The sequence below is a fragment of the Lepidochelys kempii genome, chromosome 3, assembly GCF_965140265.1.
Source record: "Lepidochelys kempii isolate rLepKem1 chromosome 3, rLepKem1.hap2, whole genome shotgun sequence".
Classification (NCBI taxonomy): Eukaryota; Metazoa; Chordata; order Testudines; family Cheloniidae; genus Lepidochelys; species Lepidochelys kempii.
In genome coordinates, this window is record NC_133258.1 from 207,836,960 (window position 1) to 207,861,365 (window position 24,406).

General features: G+C 50.8%; 1 protein-coding gene across 10 annotated transcripts in view; it reads right to left on the minus strand.

Moving 5' to 3' along the window:
* The window catches only part of KLC4 (kinesin light chain 4), a 49,480-nt gene extending 29,002 nt beyond the window's left edge, over positions 1-20,478 (minus strand). For 4 of the 10 annotated variants that reach the window (XM_073339852.1, XM_073339855.1, XM_073339853.1 and 1 more), the window contains exons 1-6: positions 20,297-20,476; positions 1,936-2,206; positions 1,450-1,680; positions 946-1,024; positions 527-752; positions 52-139 (exon numbers count right to left, since the gene is read on the minus strand). In XM_073339852.1, coding sequence (XP_073195953.1) covers positions 52-139; positions 527-752; positions 946-1,024; positions 1,450-1,680; positions 1,936-2,184 — 873 coding nt within the window. In that variant the 5' untranslated portion in view covers positions 2,185-2,206; positions 20,297-20,476. Of the gene's footprint in view, positions 1-51; positions 140-526; positions 753-945; positions 1,025-1,449; positions 1,681-1,935; positions 2,207-3,199; positions 3,321-3,652; positions 3,801-7,296; positions 7,358-20,296 lie in introns of those variants that run through there. The other 6 variants (XM_073339851.1, XM_073339846.1, XM_073339848.1 and 3 more) reach the window with 5 other exon arrangements.
* Between the last annotated feature and the right edge of the window lie 3,928 nt (positions 20,479-24,406).

Consider the following 24,406-nt stretch of genomic DNA (forward strand, 5'->3'; position numbering starts at 1 on the left):
CCCAGCCAGCAGAGGACATGTGCCCCCAGGGCCAGGGCAGCAGATACTCACTGCAGGGTGGTCTTTCCCCAGCGTCTTCTCACGAATGGAGAGTGCGTCATTCAGCAGATGGGCTGCCTCTTTGTATTTATTCTGATCCCTGCGGCACAAAGCCAGTGAGTCACGGTTCAGGTCTAAAGTGCTGGGACTCTGAGCACATGGCGCCTGGAACAACAGTCCCCCCAGAAATCCTGCAGCCTTTTCCAATTCCCAATTAGCCTCAACAACCACAGCTGTACCCCCATTCCAGCCTGCCCTCTCCCATCCCTCCCCATGCCCTACAGCTTTCCCCAAATCCCAGCCCTTCCACGGCTTTCTGCAAAGCCCACCCCAGGCAAACGGGGCCTGGGCTTCATGGCCATCACCTGACCCAAAGCAGTTTCCAAATGGAGACTCTGCCAGATACAGGAGGCCCACATCTGCCAGACTCCTGCACTGGTAGATGGGGAAGAAGTGGCAGGGCTCTGCTCCCCATCCCAACGCTCACCTGTACACCAGTGCCAGGATGTTGAGCATGGTGGCCACATCGGGGTGGTCGTGGCCTGATGTCTTCTCCAGGTCCTCCAGTGCCTGCTTGCAGAGTGGCACAGCTACCTCGTAGCGCCCCTGCGAGGCATACTGGATCACCAGGTTGTGGAGGGTGCGCAGGCGTGCTGGGATCTCATAGCCACCCTGCTGGGCAGCTGCTGCCGCACTGCTGTGCTGGTGGGGCACTGCCAACACACACACGAGTAATTAGGCTGGTGGTGGACACTGGGCACAGGCCACACACCGCTTGGGCTCACAGCACCAGCCAGGCTGGGCTACCCACTCACCTCAAGCCAGCCAGGGCTCTTACTACAGGCCCCAGCAGACAGACCACAGAGAAGGACGGAGGATCAGGATGGGGGTACTGGAACCACTTACTTCCTGGGCCGTGATCCTCTTCTTCATTCGGGAACAGATCATCCAGAGAGTCCTTTGTGGAGTCCCCTTCCTTCTCCTCCTGGCAGGGGGAGGGGAAGAACCATCAGTGTAAAGTGCCAGCACCCCAGTAAGATAGCTCCCCACCTCACCCTGTGCAGGGTCCAGTCCCCACTGAGGTCAGGCAGGTGCTCCCCCCACCCCATGGGCTCAGTCCCCCCGTGGTCAGTGAGCTCACCCCCCGACCTCAAGTCTCACTCCCGGTCCTGGCAGCAGGGTCCCACATCACAGCTGGCTCCTTAGCAGACAGACCCTGGTTCAGGCAGGCGAAAGCGCACTCCCTTTTTGGGGCTAGAGGAGTCCTTGGGGGCAGGACTGTGACACGCTGCCAGTTGTCCAGAGCGCAAGCCATGGACGCTGGGCACTCCTGGAGGACCCGTCCATCCCGTGGCTCAGCCTTGTGGGATGGCTCTGGGAGTCAGAGCCCCCTGCAGCAATGACTTTTACCGATGGCGAGACGTCCTCATCGTATTTCTTCAGCTGGTTCATGAACTCCAGGTGCTTCTTCTCCTCCTCCAGCTGGGCCACCGTCTGCTCACTGCGCTGCAGCTTCTGCTGAGTGTTGGCCAGCTCATCTCGCAGCCACTGGTTCTCCTGGCACAGTCTCCGCACCTGGGCACGCAGCTTCTGCTTCTCTGACTCCACTGCATTCAAATGGCTGGACAGAGCCATCATCACCTGGGCCAAGAGAGCCAACGGCAACATCAGTAGTCCAGCAGGAGAACCAGCACAGCCTCCCCCCCGCAGAACAGCCCCACTACGCTGCACCCTGGCCCCATCTGCCTCTCCAGACAGAGATTAGTTATTGCCAAGCTCAGATCTGGCAGAGGATTCTGCAGCCCCTGGGGATGGCACGGTACTGTCTGCCCTCCTATCCCAGACCCCCGGATCACCCCTACCATGTGCTTGCTACCATGCCTCCCCGTCACTCACCTGAGCCTCCCCAAGACCCAGCTCAATCATCTCCACCGACTTGCGGAGCAGATTGGATTTCTCATGCACCAGGTTGGCCTCCTCATCCTTTTTCAGACACTTGATGGTCTCCAGCAGGCTATGCAGGATGGAGTTGTGCTCGTTCTTGAGGGCCTCCAGCCCCTGCATCACCAGCTTGGTGTTGCAGATGATCTCCTCCTGGCTCAGCTTATCCAGCTTCTCCTCCCTTGGGTACACCATTGTGGACATAGTCCTTCACCTACACACCTGCCTAGCAATGAGAGAAGAGCAGAGCCTTGGTGAGTGTCAGAGCCTTGCCCAGGGGAGCTACAAGGGTGCAAGATCTTAAGAGAGAAGCTACATAGAGCCCCACCCCCACAGACAAGTCAGAGGGGATGCCAGGGACCAGGGATCAGATGCTTTTGATTACCCCTCTCTGCAAGTCCTCTCCTCTCTTCATCCCGTCTCTTTCAAGGAGGGGAGAGCTTTGTGGGCCTATCCCCTTCTAAGAGGAGGGGGACATGGAGTGCTGTCTGTCACCTGCAGGAACTGCGTGTGTGGGCAGGAGACAGAGAGCCAGCATCAGAACTGACGCTCTCCTGTACGCCCCCACACCTTTGGCAGCTAAGAAAGCTGATTTAGCTGCCCTTTCAGAGCGGAGTTAAGTAACTGGCAGCTGGGATTGTGGTGAACACACCTCCAGTCCAGAGGTCACTGAGAGGGAGCAGTGGGAAGGAATGCAAAGAGGCATGAGGCACCTTGGCTGAGTAAGAAGAAAGGACAAAGGGAGGATAGAAAAAATCCAACCCAAAGTCTGTTGCTTCCTCAGCAGTGAATCCCCTAAGAAAGCACCTGCCTCAGGGCTGGGAGGCACTGACCTCGGCCAACCTAAAGGGCTCACCACCCCCAGAACAAAGACATGCATTGGGCTGAGTCGGGGAAAGGAGTACAGCGTGACCGACAGGATTTAGCACAAGCAAGGAGGGAAGACACTGACAGGTTACTGAAGGCTGTTCCACACAGGGAAGTTTACTGCATTCCAACAGCAATATAACAGTACCACAACAGCTATGCCATGGAACTCCCCAGGGAGGCTCTTCTCTGGAATGACAGTAGCCTTTTTTCTGGGTAATTTGCTTTGCTGCCAGCCAAGGGACTGTTCTCAGCACAGCATTAGGAGTCAGGGCTCCTGTGCACAAGCCGCTCCATGCCCCTGCCCATGCCTCATTCTCTATATCCAGTGGGAGAATAAGAGCCCACCAACCTTTGTAGGGGAACTGTGAGAGTTACTGTTTTTATAGTGTGCCATTGTTACTTCTGGAGCCCTGCACAGGAGCCGTCCGTGCTGTTCCTGGGGCAACGGGGACAGCATGCACTCTGCAGCCCTGAGTGTGAACGGACTATGTTCAGGGAAAGCACCATCACATTTGACAACTGCAGTCCAGAGAGAGCAACACACACTGTGCAAACAGAACTCCTGTGCCCTGGCTGTCCCTCCCTGGCAGACCCATAGGGTCTGGTCTCCAGCCCCGCCACACGCACTACTGCTTTAGGTGGTGTCTGGTTCCCCCTCTCCAAGGTACATGGTAGAGACATACCCCCCAAAGATCTGCCCCTTCACACTCCAGCCTGACTATCCCCACTGCCTCCCCCATGCCAGACAAATGCCCTGGCTCCAGGCTCTGAACCCACTGCCCCAGGCACATCCAATTCTTACCTCACTCAGTGTCCCTACCTAGGGCTGGATTAGGTGCATGGACCTAGTGCCAGTGCTGGGGCATGCAACAGCAACTGGTGGAGTCTGCCCACCAGCATTGCCCTCTGCAGGCATGGAGAGATACCAAGCAGACAGCGCAATCTGGGCTCATATGACCCACTGGAAGGAAGGTGGCAGGTGGCCAGGGTATTACGCCAGCTAGAAGAGGGAGGGAAGAAGGGAGGGTGCTGGCAGCAGATTTGCCTTTGTTCTGCTGTTAGGACCCACCTTTGTGCGTTATGGGCACTTTGCTCAGCAACAGTCTCCTGCCTGTGTTTACAGCATAACTAGAAATCTCACTCCAGGTGTGGCATGAGGGACGTCAGAACAAATGGAGTCTCTACAGAACTCCCGCTCCAGCAGGCACACTCCTCTCTCAGGGAGGCAGCTGCTCAAGATAGCCCCGACTGCCCACCCCTCCAGTTCCTTGGGGAGGGGTGCCCCAGAGGGGAGGTGGTCTGGGCAGGGACACAGCCCCAGGGACACTAGTTGCACACTGAACTTGGAGAGGATCGCCCACCCACAGTGAGACAGTAAGTGGAAGGGGAGAGAGGAGACTGGCAGCCAGTGACCTAGTGAGATAGAGGGAGGCTGCCTATAATACAATGTGCCTGCCCCCTGGGAGTCCTGGTTGAGAGCTGGGGCCAGGAGAGGGGCTGGGCCGTGGCCAAGAGTTGGGGGGCCAGGAATGGGGCTATGGGCTGAGGCTAGAGGCAGGGCCAGACAGGGTGGGCCAGGTTGGGGGCTGCCCAGGCCCCACCACACTCCCCAGAACATTCTCCGCAAATTCCTTCCCGAACATGCCCCGCAGTTTGGGGCTCACTAGTCTATACTGAAGCGCTTTAGCTGTAGCATGTTAAATGTAGACCAGCCCTCAGACTCTGCAGCTTGGGAGGCAGCTCAGGAGAGTCACTGAGATTTCCAGCTCAGGGGAAAGACAGTCAATGAAACACGGCTGCCTGAAGGAATAAAGCAGAGATAGGCCTGCTGCTGCAGGAGCTCAGAGGAAGAAGTGTCCATCCCCCCCCAGCCCCGCCAATCTGAAGAAGGCACCCTGAGAAAGGGGCACCCCAAGCACAAGAATGGCAGGACAGTGCCACCTGAAGATAGCTTGGCCTTTCTCTCCCAGGCCCTGTCTCCACTAAAGCCATGTTAGCCACAGCCTTGCGCCTAAGTCACCCAGGTGGAGTTATAGTTTCTGGCACAAAACACAGGACTTCAGCCCAGGCTCAGACACTGGGAAAGCAGGAAAGGTGAATCACAGACCCCCATTGTGGGAGTGAGAAGAACGCCCCTTCCCCCCAAAGGCTTCTCAGGATGGTGGTGTAATCCTGGCCATTGGAGGTATTTAAGAACAGGTTGGACAGATGTCAGGGATGGTCTAGGTTTACTTGGTCAGGCCACAGTGCTCTCAGAGGGCTGGACTTGATGACCTCTCAAGGTTCCTTCTGTTGTCGGTAGCTACCAGTGTGGTGCTCCGTTCTTGTTCGATGATGATAACAGTCGGCTGTGTGCATGTTCCCTCTGTGTGCTGCCCCAGCTCTGCGCAGATAGCTAACACAGCAGACCCCAAGAGAACCCCCAAAAACCACAGACTCTAGTAAGGTACGAAGGAACCCGAGCCAGGTTTATTGTCAAATGAAACACAGTAATAGTTCCCTATAGACTCTACAGGGTATACAACGAATTTGTGCTCCCTGGCAATGGACACAGCTCAGTCAGTGGCGGGACACTCCACTGCCCCCTAGGCTGGTCAAAGATATGCGCTCCGGGACCTACTTTTATACCGTTGCAGGACCGATTACTCATCATAGTTCAAACGAATCTATCCATCACGTTGCCCTTTAGACCCTGTCTTTAAGATGCACCTGCCTGTTCCTTGTTATGTCTACAGAGTGTCTTGCCGCCACCTTGGCACAAGTTTCTCTCATTCGCCCTGATGTGTGTGTGTGTGCACGTGCCTCTAACAACCTTTTCCTGACAATTTCTGTGAGTGGGCCCTGGCTCTGGCTCACAGCCCAGCTTTGCTTATCACTGCCTGGAGGTACTGTGGTTCAGGCTTTACTTTAGTTCAGGCTTCAGGCCTCAGACTGGGCCTCTGATACAAGTATTTATGTTTCAGGGCCTCCGCTTACTATACCTTCCAATCCTATATTTTACCCCTGGGGGAATTCTGCGCCACTGTAAATGCACAGAATTTATGTCCCCGGCAGATTTCTTTGTTCCCCCACAGAAAAATGACTTTCTGATGGGGAAGCCACAAGAGCAGTCATGAGACCCTCCCCAGCAATATGTTTCGGGTGCCCAGGCAGCCACCAGAGAGGTAAATCACTGTAGGGCAAGGGCTGGGACTGGGGAAGACCTGGCTAGTGGCTCCTACCCTCAACCAAGCTCAGCTGCTAGTCCCGGCTGGGGAGGATGGGACTTCTTCTTCCCCTGCACAGCCCCCTAGTAAGAGTCAGATCCACCCCCAGATTTCTCCCACAGCTGTAGGAAGCGCAGCAAACTCCCTCCCCTATTTCCTGAACCCATCACTCCTCAGCTGCAGGGGGTGGGATCCTTGTACAGGGAGCTGCTCCCTAATCCACCCAACCCCAGTGCATCCAGACCCCTTCATGCCCAGACCCTCCCACCAAGCCTCACCCCTCCGATAAGCCCCACTCTCCCAGCATCTGGACCCCGCATTGAGCCCCCCACACCTTCTGCTGAGCTCTGTCCCCCACACACACACTCAGACCCCTCCCCCCTTCACCTGGATCCCCCTGCAGAGTCCCATTACCGTTGCACCTAGAACCCCCGCAATAAGCCCCTGTGTATCCAGATTCCCCCAACACTCGGATTCCCCACTGAGCCACCCGCATCCAGATCGCCCCACACAGAACCTGCACAACCCACACCTGGATTCCCTCCACACTAAGCCCCTCCACACTTTGATCCTGCCTTGCTGAGCCTGCCTGCCCACACCTGGAATGAAGGGGCAAGGCCCTAGGGTGTTTCTGGGCCAGGCCTGGTCCCTGCGCTGTGTCAGGGTTGGATACAGCCTAACCACTGAATCTGTATCCCAAGGGGGAGCTGCACAGTGATCTCCCACCTCTGTGCAGCCAGTGGCCTGTGGTCCCCAATGCCATGCTGAAGCCTCCACATTTATTTGACAAATAAAATGGGCAGAATTTTAAAATATTGTGCACAGAATTTTTATTTTTTTTTTAGCAGAATTTTTAATTTTTTGGCACAGAATGCCCTGCCCTCAGAAGTAACATTTATATGATTTAAGTGCTAAGTGGGAGCCTCAGCTGGTGAGTCAAATGGAGTTCACAACCCAAGGGAGTAAAACAGACCATTTGCGTGTTCCTTAAAGAGCCCTTTTTGTGAGAGCAAAGAACAGCCACCCCTACTACTAGACTGGCTGCTGGACTGCAGGCTCTGTTAAAGGGGGCAGCTTCTGAGAGGAGTCTCTGGATCCAAGCTTCCCCTGTTCCCTGCATGAGCAGATCAGCCTGTCCTTGCTAGATAAACTGAGGGAAAGGGAACCAAAAATATGAGTCCCCCTTTTGGATCCTGAAAGGGCTATCCCATCCAGCACTGAGCATTTCCTAGTTTCCTACCTTGAGGAGCCTTGAGCCAGAGCCGACGCCAGTCTGGGGTGGTGCAATGCCAGCTCTGAGCACAACAACCTCCCAGTAATGTCCAGCCCAGTAATGTTTTCTGCTATACAGCATGTGAACGAGCCTGGCTGGGGCCCTCTGGGGTTTACTCTCTCTGGCCGGGATAGCGAGTCTTTGCCAACAATATTGGACGTTGCTCCGAGTCTCAGGGAGCTCGGCCCAGGGATCGCCCCTGCCCACGGTGCTCCAGAAACAGCCCCACTGCAAAGGCCTGTGCACACGCAGGCTATTGGAGCCACCATCTCAGCAGAGGAAAGTGCCTGGTCACTGCTGGCCATTAGTATGTGTTACCCCAGGCACCACCCTGGACCCAGACCCCCACTCCCCTGGGGTGCAGTGATAAGCGAATGGGGAGTGACACAAGGGATGGTGGCTCAGGGAGGGTAGTGCTGTGACCCAGGGAAATGGCTGCTCCAGGCACCTTTTAATTGATCCTATGCTCAATTAAGAACAAAAACAGTCACACAAAGCACACTCAAGCCCACAATGTGAGTGCACACCCAGACATACAGTTGCAACAGGAGTTAGTGGGAAGGCGAAATCTCTTCCCAGCCTTCAAAGGCTTTTCACACCCTAAATGAGCCTCTCCATAGACACCTTATAAATAAGGGCAGAGCACTCTTATCTCCAGGCTCCCCACACTACTTTGTCCACAGTCCTCTGCTCTGCAAGACTCCTGCTTCTGACTCCTAGCACAGTTCCAATCCTCCCAACTAACCCAGTCCCCCCAACTCAGTTCTAGGGGTTCCATGCATGCCCTCCCACACAGACCTGGGAAAGCTATGCCCCCATGCCCCTCCAAACCCCTCACTTCTCCTTATCCAGCTCCAGTGATTACAATTATCCCAGTTTACAGAGACGCAATATAGGCAGAGAGAGGTTACGGATAAAGTTAGTGACCACCTCCCAATATTTTGGCTTAAGTGGCTTGCCCAACATAGCATGGGAAGTCTGTGTCACAGCAAGAGAGATCCCAGCTTCCCTGGGTCCCAGTTTAGTGGCCTAACTACAGGATCATTGCTTCTCTTCCTGCAGCTTTCTACCTCCTCCGCTACCCAGGAAGTCTACCACATGCAAACTAATTGCTAGGCTAGTCCGGCTGGGTAGAAGTGGTGTGGCAGAGCACCCCTATTGCAATGACAGCACAGCCAAGCACACAGATTTGGCCTACTCTTTCTGATAGGCAGCAGCATGTGATGATTCTGCAATACGACTGCTAGTCCTGGCTCATCCAGAAGTGGCCTTGAGGAGTCTCTGCTGTCCCCATTTGTGGCACAGGCTCAATGATACTTTGAATAAGTAAGCGTATGTTGTGTGTTCCACTGTAGGGGCTGGCCCACATAAGAATGTACTACTGCTACGAGGTAAAGGCATTACTCTTTTAGCTCAGGTGGTGGAGCCTCCCACCCCCATGGGGCTGGAGGTCCTGGGGGAGGTCACATCCCTGACAAGAAACAATCCCCTCTCTTCTGTGTTGCTGTTTAGCATGGGTGGTGTAGCCTAATTTATAAATTGTATATTAATTATATTGATTACTTAAGAAGTCCCAGTTATCACTCTGAGGTTTGACAGGTTCTTGACCCTAGATCAGGCCCAATATTATTAAAGTTACTGTTTATTTGGGAACCCTGATATGCCCTCAACCTTCACACTTTATTACAAATACAGAAGCGTTCCTAGTTTATTACTACATTTAGCAAAATCAAACACTCTAACCCAGCAAGGTAGATAGCAATAATACAGAATGTACATCTGAACGCCCATACACTCACACCATCCCTAGCAGGGCACAAAATGTTCTGAAATGTTAACCATTATCTTCCTCATCACCATCACCAGTGGCCATCATTCTGGCACCTCCCAAGGGCTACATCTGTTACTCCTCCAGCTCACAGGCTGGGATACAACTTGTGTAATATGTTATGCTGACACCACTATGTCTAATATCTATTCAGTAGGGGTTTCTCCCCTCTTTCTTATTTATATTTAATTATCCTACTAATGTTGGGGTGCCATTCCCCTATAGTTTAGTATATTATTTATCTCAACTTATCATATGCATCATTGCCATGGCACTCTTGTGGTCAGACATCTGAAGATGTTCCCATCCTATTGAAAAGCTGGTGTTAGCTCATGTTCCTGTGGTTGGCTGATGTCATTATGGACAAACTTTCCCCTTAAACACTCTATTACCAGTTCCCCAAAACTTAAGGGTTAGGCCATTTATCTGTGCCAAAGTTCATAGACCTCAAGCCTTATGCTAACTGTTGAAGCCAACATCTTACAGGATATAGGCCTGTAGGTTCCCTGCATTATTGCTGAATAAAATAAATGCTAAAACTAGCTCTATGGGCTACAACAAGGAGCTAGAGCCGAAGCTCTGCCAGGATGGCTAGCAGCATGCCACCTCCTTGAAGTTTTCAAAGGCAAATCAAACTTTTTTGTGTTTCTGTGTTAACCTGATGCTTGGCACGCTGTGCTCGGTCGGTGAGGGGTGGCCAGAGATACATGCCATGGGTCTCCTGCACCTCCTTTTCTCCTAGGTGTGGGCAAAAAGCATCGCAAGACATTTGCGACTTAGAGCAGCCTAAAGTTTACAGTCTCAGGCACCTTTTGTTCAAATGACTTCAGATTTTCTCCCTGCTCCTACCCCAGCCCTTGAGCTGAAAAGTCAATTTCCAGGCCTACACGCTGTTTAAAACCAAACTTGGCGACTTCCAAATCCACAAAGGGAACCCTCCCCACAAACAGCACTTCTCTCTTCTGCAGCCCTTTTCATCACAGGATCTTAATGCATTTCAGACCCCATTTTAGAGAGGGAAAACAAGACACAGAAGAGTAAGAGACTTGTCCAAGGCAAGTGTCTCACGGGCACACCTGGGAATAGAGCCAAGGAATCCTGACCCAGAGCACCCCTGGGCATTCTAGCCCTGAGCTGAACATACAGAGCTCTGCAACACTTCCAGCTTTTCCGGTCCTGAGCCCCAGAGCTCCGTATATGCACCTCAATCCTGGCTTGCAATAACTCCTGCTATTCCTCAACTGAGCTGCACAGCAGCCCCTGCTATTCCAGACCTGGCCTCCTTCCACACAGCTCCGTTATTCCATTACACACAGACAGACCTCTGCTGCTGTGCTGTTTATTTAGAAGTGTCTGTCAATGCCAAACGTTGATGCTTGTCTAGCTGAGCAACTCCAGTTGCACATACAAAGGGAACACCAGTGGCATGCTGGGGCTGAGCTGGAGGGGAAGAGAGCTCTCAGCAGCACCACACTTAGCTACTCTACAGTGAAGCCCAATGCTGAACACTGGGGGCACAGCCTAGCCAAAGACCTGCTCAGCACCTAGCTGTGTCCAACAGGAAGAGGAGGCTTTTGCTTAAGAAGGGGATTCAAACTCCCCATTTGTCTATTCAAGCAGGGAGAAGAAAGGGAATCCTCCAGCCTGAATCATAGTCCCAAGGACTGGGAGCAGCATTCTGGCTGCCTCCTCCTAGTCCCTGTGTAGAGTCCCAGCTGCATTAAGTAGCAGGGAGAGAGGCAGGATCAAGGAACCGGAGGTCATCACAGTCAAGGAGTACCCCCTCTTAATGGCACAGGAGCAGCCTGTCTCCGAAGAAGCCCCACACACATCAGTAGACACTTATTTATTACTCCTTGAAAATGCTGACCCCAGTGGGTTTCCCTGGAGTTACAAGAGAGCCCCCACTTACAGCTTTCCCAATGCTGGCAGGTCCACATGTGGTACGCAGCCTTTCAGACAGGAAGGGAGCTCTATGGCAACGGGTGCTAATGTCAAGCTCACTGTATGCAAGCTCAAGAGAAAACCTTCCCTGCACCCCCAGTGCTGATAAGGGCATTGTGCCTGCTCTTTGTCTGGGCAGGCAAAGCTTTTCCGAGGTTCCTTTGGAGGGCAAAGCAGCTTCCAAGAGGAGGGCAGACATCTGAGCTCACCCTTCAAGATGAGGGAGCCCCAGTTGAGCAGCTTTGGACCAGAGGCACCCCAGTGGCTGAGGGAGGGACAGGGAAGAGTGCATTTAAGGTGTGAGATTCCAGAACAATCCCAGGGTTGCCTACACTAGAATTTAGCTAACACTTGCTAACCAGGAAGCCTAATGCAGACAAAAGCACAGTGCCTGTAGCATGTGCTGAGTGGGTCGAGTTAAAGACTAGGCTTCCCTTCTGCTAGGAAGAGACATGGGCAGGCTTCCTGGGGACAGGGCAGAGGGTGCTTTAGTGGAGGCTTTCATACAAAGGAGTCTGTTGAAATCTGCAACCGCTCAGCCCCTGAGGAACTCCTGAGGGTGGTGCTGATTGATGCCAACTCCATGAGAAGAAAGAGGGGCCTGCCATCTGAATGGAGATTAGCAGGAAGTCCAGGGTCTCCAATAACCTTCTCTGAATTACTCCTGGCACCACTCACAAGATCACCTAGGCTGGGGCATTATAGGGTCTCCCTGAGGTGGTAGTACAGAGAGGAAGTGTTCAAGTCCTTCAAGCAGGGCATCTCTTTGGGACAGGCAGACCTGAGAGTGGGGGATCCCTCTAGAATACTTATACCACATTCCTCACCACAATAAGAGCAGTCACCCCTTTGCCAGAAGGGAGCCAGGCTGGTGGCCTTTAGGAATCCCTCTCCCCATTCCCATCAGATACATTACACACTGAAAAGCAAAAAGCCTGTGAGGACCCAGGAGGGAAAAACTAATGAGAAAAATCTCACCTTATCCAGTAGCAAGGGGCTATGATTCAGGCATTCAGCTTGACACTTTCCATTGTCAGGTGGAGTGAACGCACTGCCACTGAGCTTGGAGCAGACACTGCTAGCAGAGAGGTACCCTAGGCCAGGGAAGGGCAAAGAGTGGGGGAGGGATAGCTCAGCTGTTTGAGCATTGGCCTGCTAAACCCAGGGTTGTGAGTTTAATCCTTGAGGGGGCCATTTAGGGATCTGGGGCAAAAATTGGGGATTGGTCCTGCTTTGAGCAGGGTGTTGGACTAGATGAACTCCTGAGGTCCCTTCCAACCCTGATAGTCTTTTCCTCTTTCATAGACTTTCTCAATAAGCTGTCCAACACATGCTCTGGATTTCTCCATCAGGAGCTAGGGAATCACTAATCCATCCCATTTTCTCTTCTCCCCATTCAGTACAGGTTCCCATACCACACCATCACCATCTCGCTGAGTTGCTTCCAATAGTGCATTAAGCAATGTGACCACGTCACATGCTGTTTGTTCTCTCATCCTCTCTCCAGAGGGAGAAGAGTGTGCAGTGGAGGGATATTCGGGAGGGAGGGAGAAGAGGGTTGTTAGCAACAGATATATTCACGTGTGTGTTTATATTAGAAGAGACAGGTCAAAGAAACATGCCTTGTACTTGGAGCAGGAAGTGGTGAGGTTTGTGCAGGTCCTTCGTTTTTGGGGGAGTTTATTCCAGTCTGCAAGGTGGGAGTGGATCCTAGAGATCAGGATCTAGTCCGAGCCCAAACATCTACACCACAATGAAACAGCCCCTTAGCCCGACTTTAAGTTAGCTGCCACAGGCCAGCTGCAGGTGTCCAACTGCAGTACAGGCATATGCTTAGGATCCAAAATGAGAAAGCTGGAAGATGTGCTTATCACTTTCCTGCCCCAGCGGTATGTCAGGCTGTGTAAGAGTTTCTCAGGGGAAAGAGCTAGGAAACCTATTGCTTGGACATTTGAAACCAGAGTAGCCACTGCATTAGAAAGCACCCAGTCAGGGCGGACAGATAACATCCATAGATTCTAAGGCCAGAAGGGACCATTGTGACTATCTAGTGACTAGTCTGACCTCCTGCACAATACAGGTCATAGGACTTCCCTGAATTCTTTTGTGTTTGGATGTTTTTTCTAAATCTGTGCTCTAATTCAATCTTTATTTTAAAATTACCAGTGATGGAGAATCCATTATGACCTTAGGTAAGTTGTTTGAATAGTTAATTAGCCTCACTTACAATTTTGCATCATATTTTCAGTCTGAGTTTCTCTAACTTCAACTTCCAGCTATTGGATCTTGTTAGACCTTTGTCTGCTAGACGGAAGAGCCCATTATCAATTTTTTGTTCTTCATGCAGGTACTTCTAAACTGATTAAGTCACCCCTTTACTTTCTCTTCGTTAAGCTAAAGAGATTCAGCTCCTTGAGTCTACCATTATAAGGCATGTCTTTCAATCCTTTAATCAGTCTCATGGCTCTTTTCGTACTACAGTGTTGACCAGAAACAATCAAACACCTCCTTAGTTTTCAACAAAATATGTTGATACACTTTGAAAAAATTTGTATGTGTCCAGCACAAGTAAGGTAGGTTTACTTAACGAATAAAAAAAGTTTAAGTGTTTTTGTCCATTTTTTATTTAATTCAAATTTTCATCTAATAGAGCATGAAACAAAACAAGAGATTAATCTAGTAAATAAGAAATGCATCATACACCATAGTAAAAAATATAAAAATTAAAAAATCTGATAAATGTAAAGTAAGCACATAATTGCTTAGACTAGATTTATACACATTTACTTATCCTCCATCTTAGCAAAAAGAAATTTAGTGTAAAGACTATATTTAGTTCATATTTTAATGGTTACCAACCAATGAGAATCAAAATCTCTTTAGGAAGATAATTAAAAAGTACAAATGCAAAATAAGGTTAAAAAGACTGATGAATTAACTCAAGATTTCCTGCTTGCAAATTTAAATCATTATTAAAATGGGTGCAAATACAGTGGTAATATATCACTTTCTCCCACTTGATGGGCCCTGATAGTTGGTTCCATCCTGAACTTCCAAGACTTCAGATGCTGTAGGACTAGATAAAGCAATGGGACACAGGGACCCTTGAGTGCTCAGATGTTATGGTGATGGGAGACATAACAGTATTTAGAGAGAGAGAGAGAGATGGTGGTCACCATTAATATATTTACCAATACCTTCGTAAATCATTCACTTTACTGCCTTCCCAGATATTCTGGTACCCAGTATATAGGGGGGTTAACAGTGTTGGCTATGCAAGTAGCAAAATATTGTAATGGTGACTGCCCTTGATAAGGTAGCAGAGGGGGAGGGGCCGGGACTGCATTTATACATAAAAGAGGCCATGGATTCTAGTGAACAAGTAACATGACGAGATGATTAGGTAATGGGGGGGGAAAAGGAAAGTCAATTTAGTTGTATACCCATTAAGAGAAAAACAACAGATTTTCAGCTGAGAATAAGTGACAAGTTCATCCTAGGGAGAGACTTGGGCCCTTTTTAAGATGTAAACTGAGGCTTTAAGGGTTTATTTTAATAATAATAATTTAGGTCTCATTTACCTGAGGGCCACCTAGTTAATAGTAGGGTTATGACATTACCAACACTAGGGAAGCAGAGTCTAACTGGTCTAAAGGAAGGATTTTCTTTTCCCAGACAAACACAAAACACTTGGGATAAAAGGTCTCTTTGTACAAAATTTCCCACACCTCTAATTAAGTGGTGAGAGAGCTTCCTGACTACAGCTGAGCCCCTGCCCCCAGGGACCCTCCAGAAAAACAAGACCTGACACTCTGGACATTTTTAAAGTAAAGGCAGAGGATAAAGAAAAGCTTTTTAGAAAGCAGACAGACTTCCAGGCTCTGAAATTGTCACAGAGAAGCAAAAACATGGCACATTCTCTCCTGCTTTGTCCTGCAGCAAGGACACACGGATCTTTCCCAACAGACAAAGAAAAGCCCCTTATATCCCACCCAGTCCATTGCTGGGGGCTAGTACAGGGGTGTTCCTACTGTACATTTACCAGGATTGCCTAGTCTAGTTTGGAACCTCCCAAGAGGAGGCTTCCAGCCTAGCTCACCGCAAAAGCATGGCCAAATACAGTCCTTTGTTACAGGAAGGTACAGAGCCAGCCCTCCCTCCTTCCCCAGGATGTGACTCATCCCACCCCCATGCACCAGCCTGCACCAGAAAGGAGCATACCTGGATTCCTGAAGAAGCCTGTCAGGTATTAGCATTCCTACTCCCAAGGATGCTGTGGATACCAGAGGACTGCAGGATGCAGTTACATACACAGAGATGATAGCATCTGCTGCTGCTCTGACCTCCCTTCACACGGAGACCGAGACATTAGGCAGCTCAGCAACCAAGCTCCCCCTACTGCAGTGGGTTGGGGAGGAGGTGCAGCCAGGCTACAGAGAAACCATCAAGACTTAACAATGCTGGAGAAAACCCATGAGCATGGCGTGCCAAACCCACACAGGCTTCTGCCTCTGGGAGGCAGTGGAAATCCCAGCAAGCATAGTACAGTGCCAGGCTGTCGCCATACATCAAGAGGGTCCTGCCCTACAGTTACAACCAAAGCTTCCTGCCTTGCTGTTCTCTGGAGTGGGATTCTAGAGACAGTACCTGGCCCAGAGTGCTGATGCCACCACCTTCTCCCTCTACCCCCAGCAGGTGACCAAGGATTTGCTGGGTTTCAGTGAGACGTTCAGTCATCAGTCATTGGAATCAAACTCATCCACGTTCTCCGTGAGCCCTGCCCCAGACTCTCAGGCCAAACACATGGCGCTTAAGGAACTCTCAAATTAGCAATAGCACCCTCTGGTGCTGCAGGGTTACCAGCTATTTGTATAATAGTAGCACCTAGGGCCCTACATCACTAGGCACTGTATATGCCCAGAACAAGAGAGACAGAACCTGCCCAGAGTTCACAATCTGACTAGACAAGGTGGCCACACAATCACTGACAGGCTGACATCCACCAAACTGCCAGGAAGTACATAGCTTGGCAGTTAGGAGTTAGTTTTTGTTCCCCGCCATCTTGCTCAAAGATGCCTGCCCTTCAGCCTGGTCCACCTGCACAAAAACAACCCCATTCATGGGGCAAAATGAGCAGTGACATGCTGCCATTGTAACACTCCCTAAAATGGCTCCCTAGTCTGTGCTCTCTCTGCCACCCCACTGCTACAGCTACGTGGCCTGCAGCTTCAGGGTTCTGGCTCTGTCCTATATAGTGTCCCTGGGGAAGAGGGGAGAAGCCCAGCCCAATGCTCTCTTTACCCCGCTTCTTCAGGGTATCAATAAGGGATATTATCATTCAACCTCTCCTGCTGAATGTTTGTTATACACACTTCTTGTGTCTGATCTCAAAATTGTGTTTTCACCATGGTATAATTAACGCACATTTGCCATCTCACTGCAGAATCATAGTAAAGAGAAGCCACTATAGTTTTACCGCAATGTAGCGCAGTAAGGGCAACTGGAGCAGGGGTGCAGTGCTGACCTTGCCTTGCTACATCACAGTAAACACTCCAGCATCTCAGCTCCACGGCAACACAGCAAACGTTCACTAGTTAGCTCACTGTAAAACCACCTTTTCTGGCAGCAAAGACATGGCCTAGCTAGACAGTCAATCCCTGGCCTGAGGATGTGACCGTGTACAGTGCACTGCACAACAACAACTGCTTCTACCCCCCAAAAACACTGCCTCTCAGGACAGGCTGCCCCACCACCGGCACTTTACCTTTTGTAAAGGGAAAATGCACACAGAAGGTAAGGAATCCGCCTGGCTCTCTGGGGCTAGGAGCTTTACTCATGCATCAGATGGGGCTGGTTTCCACTCAGTCTGGAGATGAAACACCTAGTAAATTCTAAAGTATAAGGCAAGTCTTATTATTGCGCCTCTGCCAAGGAAAAGGAAACTTTCCTTGATTCGGGGAGCAAATATTAACTCTGCCCTGCGCTTCTAAGGAAGCTCAAGTCCGGCCTCCCCTGTACCTTACCCAGAGAGTTGCAGCTGCTCCAGCAGATAACAAGAGTCCAGAGTCCCTGTGAACAAACACACCTGCTGCTTAGAATGAAGGTTGTTTCACTGTGTGGACAGCAAGCAACATTACTCTTAAAACCTAGGCCTTTACTAATATAGATGTTAACAGGGAACAGGATACTCACGTACAACTCAGTTCATACAATCTCCGAAATAGAGGTTTATATGTAAAATTGCACTATTTCCCAGACAAGCTTAATACCACATGCCTGCCCCTCTTCAATCTTCAGACCAGGAACTCTGACACCTGCCTATGTTCCAGCATGGACTGCAAGCCATCTCCCACCCCAACCTTGCATGGCCACAGAGCATCCTCCAGTTCACCTGCACATTACTAGCCAGATGTCAACACCTTGCCTCCACATGCAAAGCAAATGCCTCCACCATGCCCATCTCAACTACCCACTACATTCAAAAGACCATAATTTCACAACTCATTCTCCAGACATTGCCCAGAAACAACATCTACCCAGTCCCACTACACCTTTCCTATGCACCCTCTCACTGCAAGTGGAAGTTCTTACCTTCCAGAGGGAGGACACCTTCCACCAACCCTCTCTCTACGCATAGCATACAGATGAATACCCTGCTCAAAGCAGGCAGGTATCTTTGCACAGAGGAGAGAAGGGAGTCAGCATGGTCATAAAGTGGGTATTTTCATTTGCAGTCAGTTATGTCGAGAGAACTTCTGAGGTTGTGTTTATGACCAGGGTTAACATGATCAGAAAACACAGAGGGGGGCATGAGGACCTAGACAGAGATGGAGCATCCCTGACAGCTGGATGGCTACATAGCACCAGAGCCAAGGGCTGGGAATTTTTAAAGCCTGTAGTATGATCTTACACAGATTTGTAGAGATTTTTACCCCCTCATCCCATCCCTCCATGGGAAAAAGGGGAACTCCACAAAGTTTTTACAAAATGAAACACCACCACCCCAGTACATGATGCATAGGATTAATTATTCAAACACAAACAGGAACACAAGGCCAAGTGCTGCACCATACCACACTCCTGCTGACTTTGTAGTGTCCAGGATCAGCATGAACAGAGGTATTAGTTAACAACAGTTAGTTGGCAATCTATTAACTTGAATTACAGTGCAACAAACCCAAAGAAGGCAACTCTCTAGTCAGCTAAGTTCAGTTTACTTGGACAGCTAAATTCCATCTCTGCTGCTCCCTCCCCAATCTCAGAAATGCTTCCTCAACTATGGGCCCATCCCAGAATAGCCCTGACTTCTGTGCAGCTCCTCAGCAGGCCATCCATAGCTTTGCAGCCTCTAGTTTCCTCAGTGCTGGCTGTGTTCCCCCATCCCTCTGCTGTGCAGAAGGAGTACAGCTTAGTAGACAAGCATCTCTGGAAGGGCAGAGCAGGGGTTTTACTGAAGGGAGCAGTAGCTTAAGTGGAGGAACATGGCTGGGAAATATCATGGCGCACAAAGAGGGCAAAATTGCAGTCCCTGAAAGCTATCCAAAGCTCGCTTCCAGCTAAGGCATTGCCATGCTGGAGCCTGAGGGTGGGGTTGATTTCAGGGGCTCTCAGCCAGCAAATAAGAGATTTGTCTGACTGCTATCAGAGTGGAGTATGTCGATTGTTCCATTATGTTGTGTCCACCCAGCCTCCCAGTCAACCAAGTCTGCACTGATTCAGTTGACCCGGATTCTTTCCCCTGTAAGCATCTGGGGTAAGGTAACACTGATTGCTGCCTTCCCAACAATCAAAGGGGCACTTGTATGCAGATACAAAGTGCTCTTCAATCAAACAAGGATGTCCAATTTGTGTAAATTTTCTACTAATTATTAGTTTAGACAAGTAGACTACATACAGTGAGAGAGAGCGTGGATCACCCCACTTCAACAGCAGCAGAATGCTCTGCCCCAGCTTGAATTCAGGACTTTGCCTCTTACCCAGACCTGGACTCTCATCATGGGTTTCATACACAGCTCTGCCTTCACTGATTATTAGGGCTCCTGCTAAGCCACACAGAATGCAGGACAGGTGAAGCGCCTGGTTACTCTCCTGCCTTTGCCAGACCCTCCTTGCCATCCTAGCACAGAGCTGGCCAAGTGCCCCCTGCAGTTAGGCTGTGCAGAAAGACCCTGCACTTTAGGGCAGCGTGTCCTGGACCGGTCATCACAAAGCATTGACTGAGATGGTTTTGCCACGTATCAAGGGCAAGCAGACAGCTGGTTACTCAAGTCAGACCCTTTCCTAAGTTGGGAAGATTTCTCCCTGCAACACTAGTTCTGCCTCAGGCCAAACTTTGAGATGCTAGCTATGGAAAAGACCTGTTAGGTCCCATCTAGTCCATCGCCAGGGGCAGGACTGGTCTCTGTTCTTGAGAGCTTGGTCCAGTCTAGTTTTAAGCATTCCAAGCAGGAGTGATCCCTCTTCCCTTGGGACTTCATTCACTGGAGTGCCTGACTGCCAGGAAGCCACCCCTCACAGCCACTGTATTTTCCTTCACTGCATCCCATCGCGCCCAGCCACCTCCCTGCCACCCCAGGAGCGAGGGACATGTCCATGGTCAGGCAATAGGCCAGTGGCAGGGCTAGGAAGGGAACAGAGCCCAGAGCTCTGAAGTCCCAGCCCAGTGCCCTTTCCGTGGCATAGCCATTTTCACGCTTAGTCCCGCTCTCGCATGCCTTACCCCCTAATCAGGGTCTTTATCTTTCTGGCCATTGCTGCCTAGGGCGCAGGTGTTGTCCCTGGGGGGCTCACCAGGGCACCCAGGTCTCTCCCTGGAGCGGCTGCGCTGGATTGAGAAACCTGCCAAGTGCGGGAGCGTCTTCCCTGCCACGGGCTGTCACCAGCGGCCCCTGCCAGCGGGCGGCCCGGTGCCCCGCCGGGAAGCCGGGCCCAGCGGAGACAGGCCCTCACCCGCTCCCCAGCTGGGTCCCCTGCCGACTCCCGCTCCCCAGGCGGGCTAGGGCCCCGGCGCGGCCGCCGCCTCCGCGGGACCGGGCGCGCCAGCTCCGGCCGGCTGGCGGCGGCGCCGGGGCGCTCAGGCCAGAGAGTTGGCCCCGGGCCTGTCACCGCCCCAGGCCCGCGGCCGGCAGGGGCGAGCCGCTCGGGGCGGGGATGGGGGGGCTCGGGCCGCCAGTCCCAGGCGCCCGCCTCACTCACCCCTCACTCGGCGGGGTCCCCTGGCTCCGACCGTCGCCGCCGGCCCCGGTCCCTTTAAACCCAAGTCGGTCGCCTCAGCCCGGCAGCCGCTTCCCACAATGCCCCGCGGGGCGGCACGTCACGTGGCCTAGCAACCGCCCGGCCTTGCCCGGCCGCTCTGACAGGTCCCCCGCAGCCGCGTGAGAGCCGGGCTCGTCCGTTGGGCGCGCGCCCCGCCGCAGCGTTGGCCGTGCGAGCGAGCGGGCGGGCGGGCGGGCGGGCGCGCGCGGGGGGGGGGGGGCGGGGCCGAGTCGCTCCCTGCGGGCGCTGCGCGCGCGCGCGCGCGCGGCGGAGACGCGCTGGTCCCTTGCAGTGGTGGTGGGGCTCGTGCCCGGGCCGGGGCTGCCAGCTCCCTGCCACCTAGGGGGTCCTGCAAGGCCTGGCCTCGCGGCCCTCGGGCAGGGGCGCTGGAGCTGTGTGTCTCGTGGGGGTGCTGGGAGCCCTGGAACCAAACTGTCACCCCAGCGTCTGATGGAAACCGCTGCCAGCCAGGGGGAGCGGCCGCCCCCGCGGGGCCAGCGCGCCTGCGGCCGGGCTGATGGCGAAGGAGGTGCGTCCAGCCGCATGACATAGTTTTGGGGAAGTAGGCCTCGTCAAACACACTCGAGGGGGGGGTCTTTTGAAGAGACGACCAGCTCGGAGGACGGTACCGCTGGTGTGGACCTCGCTTACGGAAGTCCAAACGCGTCCCCTGGTCGAGTCCCACGTGGCACGGGTTTAAAGTAAAGCAGGATCTGTGATGAATGCAGGTTATATTTAATAGACTGAAAGCTGGCTGACAGATCGCGAAAAGGAATTGCGAAGGAATCGTTTCTGGGGGGGGGGGGTACCACACAGATCTGTTCTTAGCCTAATACTGTTTAATATTTTTATCGAAGATCTGAAAGTAAATATAAAAGCAGTGCGGATGAAATATGCAGATGACACAAATACTGTCAGAATGGTATGGAATTATAAGGACAGGTCAGTCATCAGGATCACTTGGTAACTTGGGCCCACTCAAACAACATGTGTTTTAATACAAGGCAAATACGAGGCCGCGGAAAAAAATAAAGTAGGTCATACTTACAACATGGGGACTTTATCTTTAATGCAGTTGTGACGGGTTGGATCACAGAAAGGGGTTGCCTACTGATGTGCCAAGGCTACTTCTGTTCCTGCTTTCCTGCCCTGTCAACTTAGGACTTCAGTGCCCGGCCTGGTTTGAGCCAGACCCGCTAGCCTGCAGCAAACCCAGACCCAGGTCTGAACCACATCCCCTAACAGCTGTAGGCTTAATTGAAAGCAACTTAGGAAGTGTTCCTGTCCTTGACACTCAGATGCCCAACTCCCAGTGGGGTCCAAACCTTAAATAAATCCGTTTTACCCTGTATAAAGCTTATACAGGATAAACTCATAAATTGTCCGCCCTGTATAACACTGACAGAGAGATATGCACAGCTGTTCCCCCCCCCCCCCATTCATACATACTCTGGGTTAATTAATAAGTAAAAAGTGATTTTATTAAATACAGAAAGTAAGATTTAAGTGGTTCCAAGTAGTAACAGACACAACAAAGTGAATTACCAAGCAAAATAAAACAAAACATGCAAGTCTATGTGTAGTACAGTAATAATACTGAATACAGATAAAATCTCACCCCTAGAGATGTTTCAATAAGTTTCTTCCACAGACTGGATGGCTTCCTAGTCTGGACACAATCCTTTCCCCTGGTACAACTCTTGTTCCAGCTCAGGTGGTAGCTAGGGAATTTCTCATGATTGCCTCCCCCTTGTTCTGTTCCACCCACTTATATATCTTTTGCATAAAGCGGGAATTCTTTGTCCCTCTGGGTTCCCACCCCTCCTTCTCAATGGAAAACCACCAGGTTAAAGATGGATTCCAGTTCAGATGACAAGACCCCAAGCCTTCATTCCTCCCAGTCTGACTTCCAGGAAGGCCTGCCTGCAAACAGAGCCATCCACAGTCAATTGTCCTGGTTGATGGGAGCAATCAAGATTCCAAACCACCATTAATGGCCCACACTTTGCATAATTAAAATTGGCCCTCAGAGTTATATTTTATATTTCTAGTTTCAGATACAAGAGTGATACATTTATACAAATAGGATTACCACACTCAGTAGATTATTAGCTTTGTAATGATACCTTATAAGAGACTTTTTGCATGAAGCATATTTTAGTTACATTATATTCACACTCACCAGCATACTTTCATAAAATCATATAGAGTGCAACATCACAGCAGTGACCCTGAAAAGGACTTCAGGATTATGACAGATAACCAACTCAGCATGAACTCCCTGTGTGATGTTGTGGCTAAGAGAGCCAACACAATCCTTGGATGTATAAGTAGGAGAACATTAAGTAGAAATGTGATGGCATCACCTCTGTTTACTGCACTGATGGGCACATTACCAGATACCGTGTCCTGTTCTGCCATCCACACTTCAGTAAGAACTTTTTGAGAAACTGGAAAAGTTCTGAAAAGAGCTAAAAGGATGATTTGAGGTCTAGATAACTTGCTTTATAGTGAGACACTAAAGAAGTTCAATCTACTTAGTTTATTCAAAAGAAGCTTATTCCCAGTCTACAAGTACCTACGTGGGTAAGAGATATCTTATAATTCAGACTAGAAATAAGGTGTATATTTTAGACCATGAAAATGACTAACCCATGGAGGATTCTCTGTCACTTGGACTCTAGAAATAAAACCTGGATCTCTTTCTAAAAGGCTCAGCTAGAAGTGATTGGCTTGATATTGGAATCACTGTGAGAGAGTCTCCTGCCTGTGTTACACAGGAGGTCAGAAAACATGATCATAATGGTCCCTTCTGGCCTTAAAATTTATGAAATTTGGCCCCTCAACAACCACACCTGGTGCTAAGGCAACCTGCCCAATTTCCCTTGCCAACCATACTCTGCACTAAGAAAACCTGTCCCCATTCAGCCATGCCAGACATACCCAGCCAAATTCTACTCACCAAGCACACTCTGTGTTATGGAAATGTAGCCCAGCTCCCCTTGCCAAACACAGGCCTAATTCCACCTACACTCCTCTCAGGACTGACACCTGATTCAAGCCCCAGCCCAGTTATACCCAGTGCATCTCTGGCCTCCGCAATAGCAAAATGACACTCAACCCAACCCAACAATACCTGGCAATAACAAGACCCAGACCAAGCAAGACTCCCCACCCCAACAGCAAGAAAAATACCAATTAGGGGAATTACAGAGGGTGTGACTCCATAGTCAAGGCTGACTTCCAATTTGCACTTAAAGAAGGGAGTCAACTCCTTTATTCTGTATGAAAAGCACAGCATTTCCTCCTCAAACCTACAGCAGTTACTCTTGGGGCACAGAATGAGTTTTCTAAAAATGTACAGGTAAAAGTTAATTTAAGAAATTATGTATCTTTTCTTTATCTTAACAATGGACTAACACAGACACTTCAAACTTTCTATACATAGAATATCAGGGTTGGAAGGGACCTCAGGAGGTCATCTAGTCCAACCCCCTGCTCAAAGCAGGACCAATCTCCAATTTTTTTTGCCTCGGATCCCTAAATGGCCCCCTCAAGGATTGCACTCACAACCCTGGGTTTAGCAGGCCAGTGCTCAAACCACTGATCTATTCCTCCCCCCCCCCCCAAGTCAAAATTGATTGAAATCTTTTACACAGGCTATATTTGAAGAAATGTGGCTGTGTAACTGATCTATATTATTGAGTGCTATGTCTAGTTGTTATGATTATTTAAGTAGTAGAAAACAGAACTTAACTGTGGCATCATGACCAGTATGTCTATACTAGCCTACGCACAGTTTCAGGGCATTTGCTCTGGTGACTCTTAAGCGAGGTAAGAGGTAAACCAGTCCATCACTACCCTTTGCTGTATGGCGGATTTGCATGCAACAGTTCTGTTGGCTGGAATAACTCAAGGAGCAAAAGGAAGACCGTTGGCCCATCTAGCCCAGGAGCCTGTCTTCCCCCTGGTCCGTGCCAAATGCCATGCGTGCTGGAACTAGGAGTGCTGAGGGTGCTGCAGCACCCCTGGCTGGCAGCAGTTTCCACC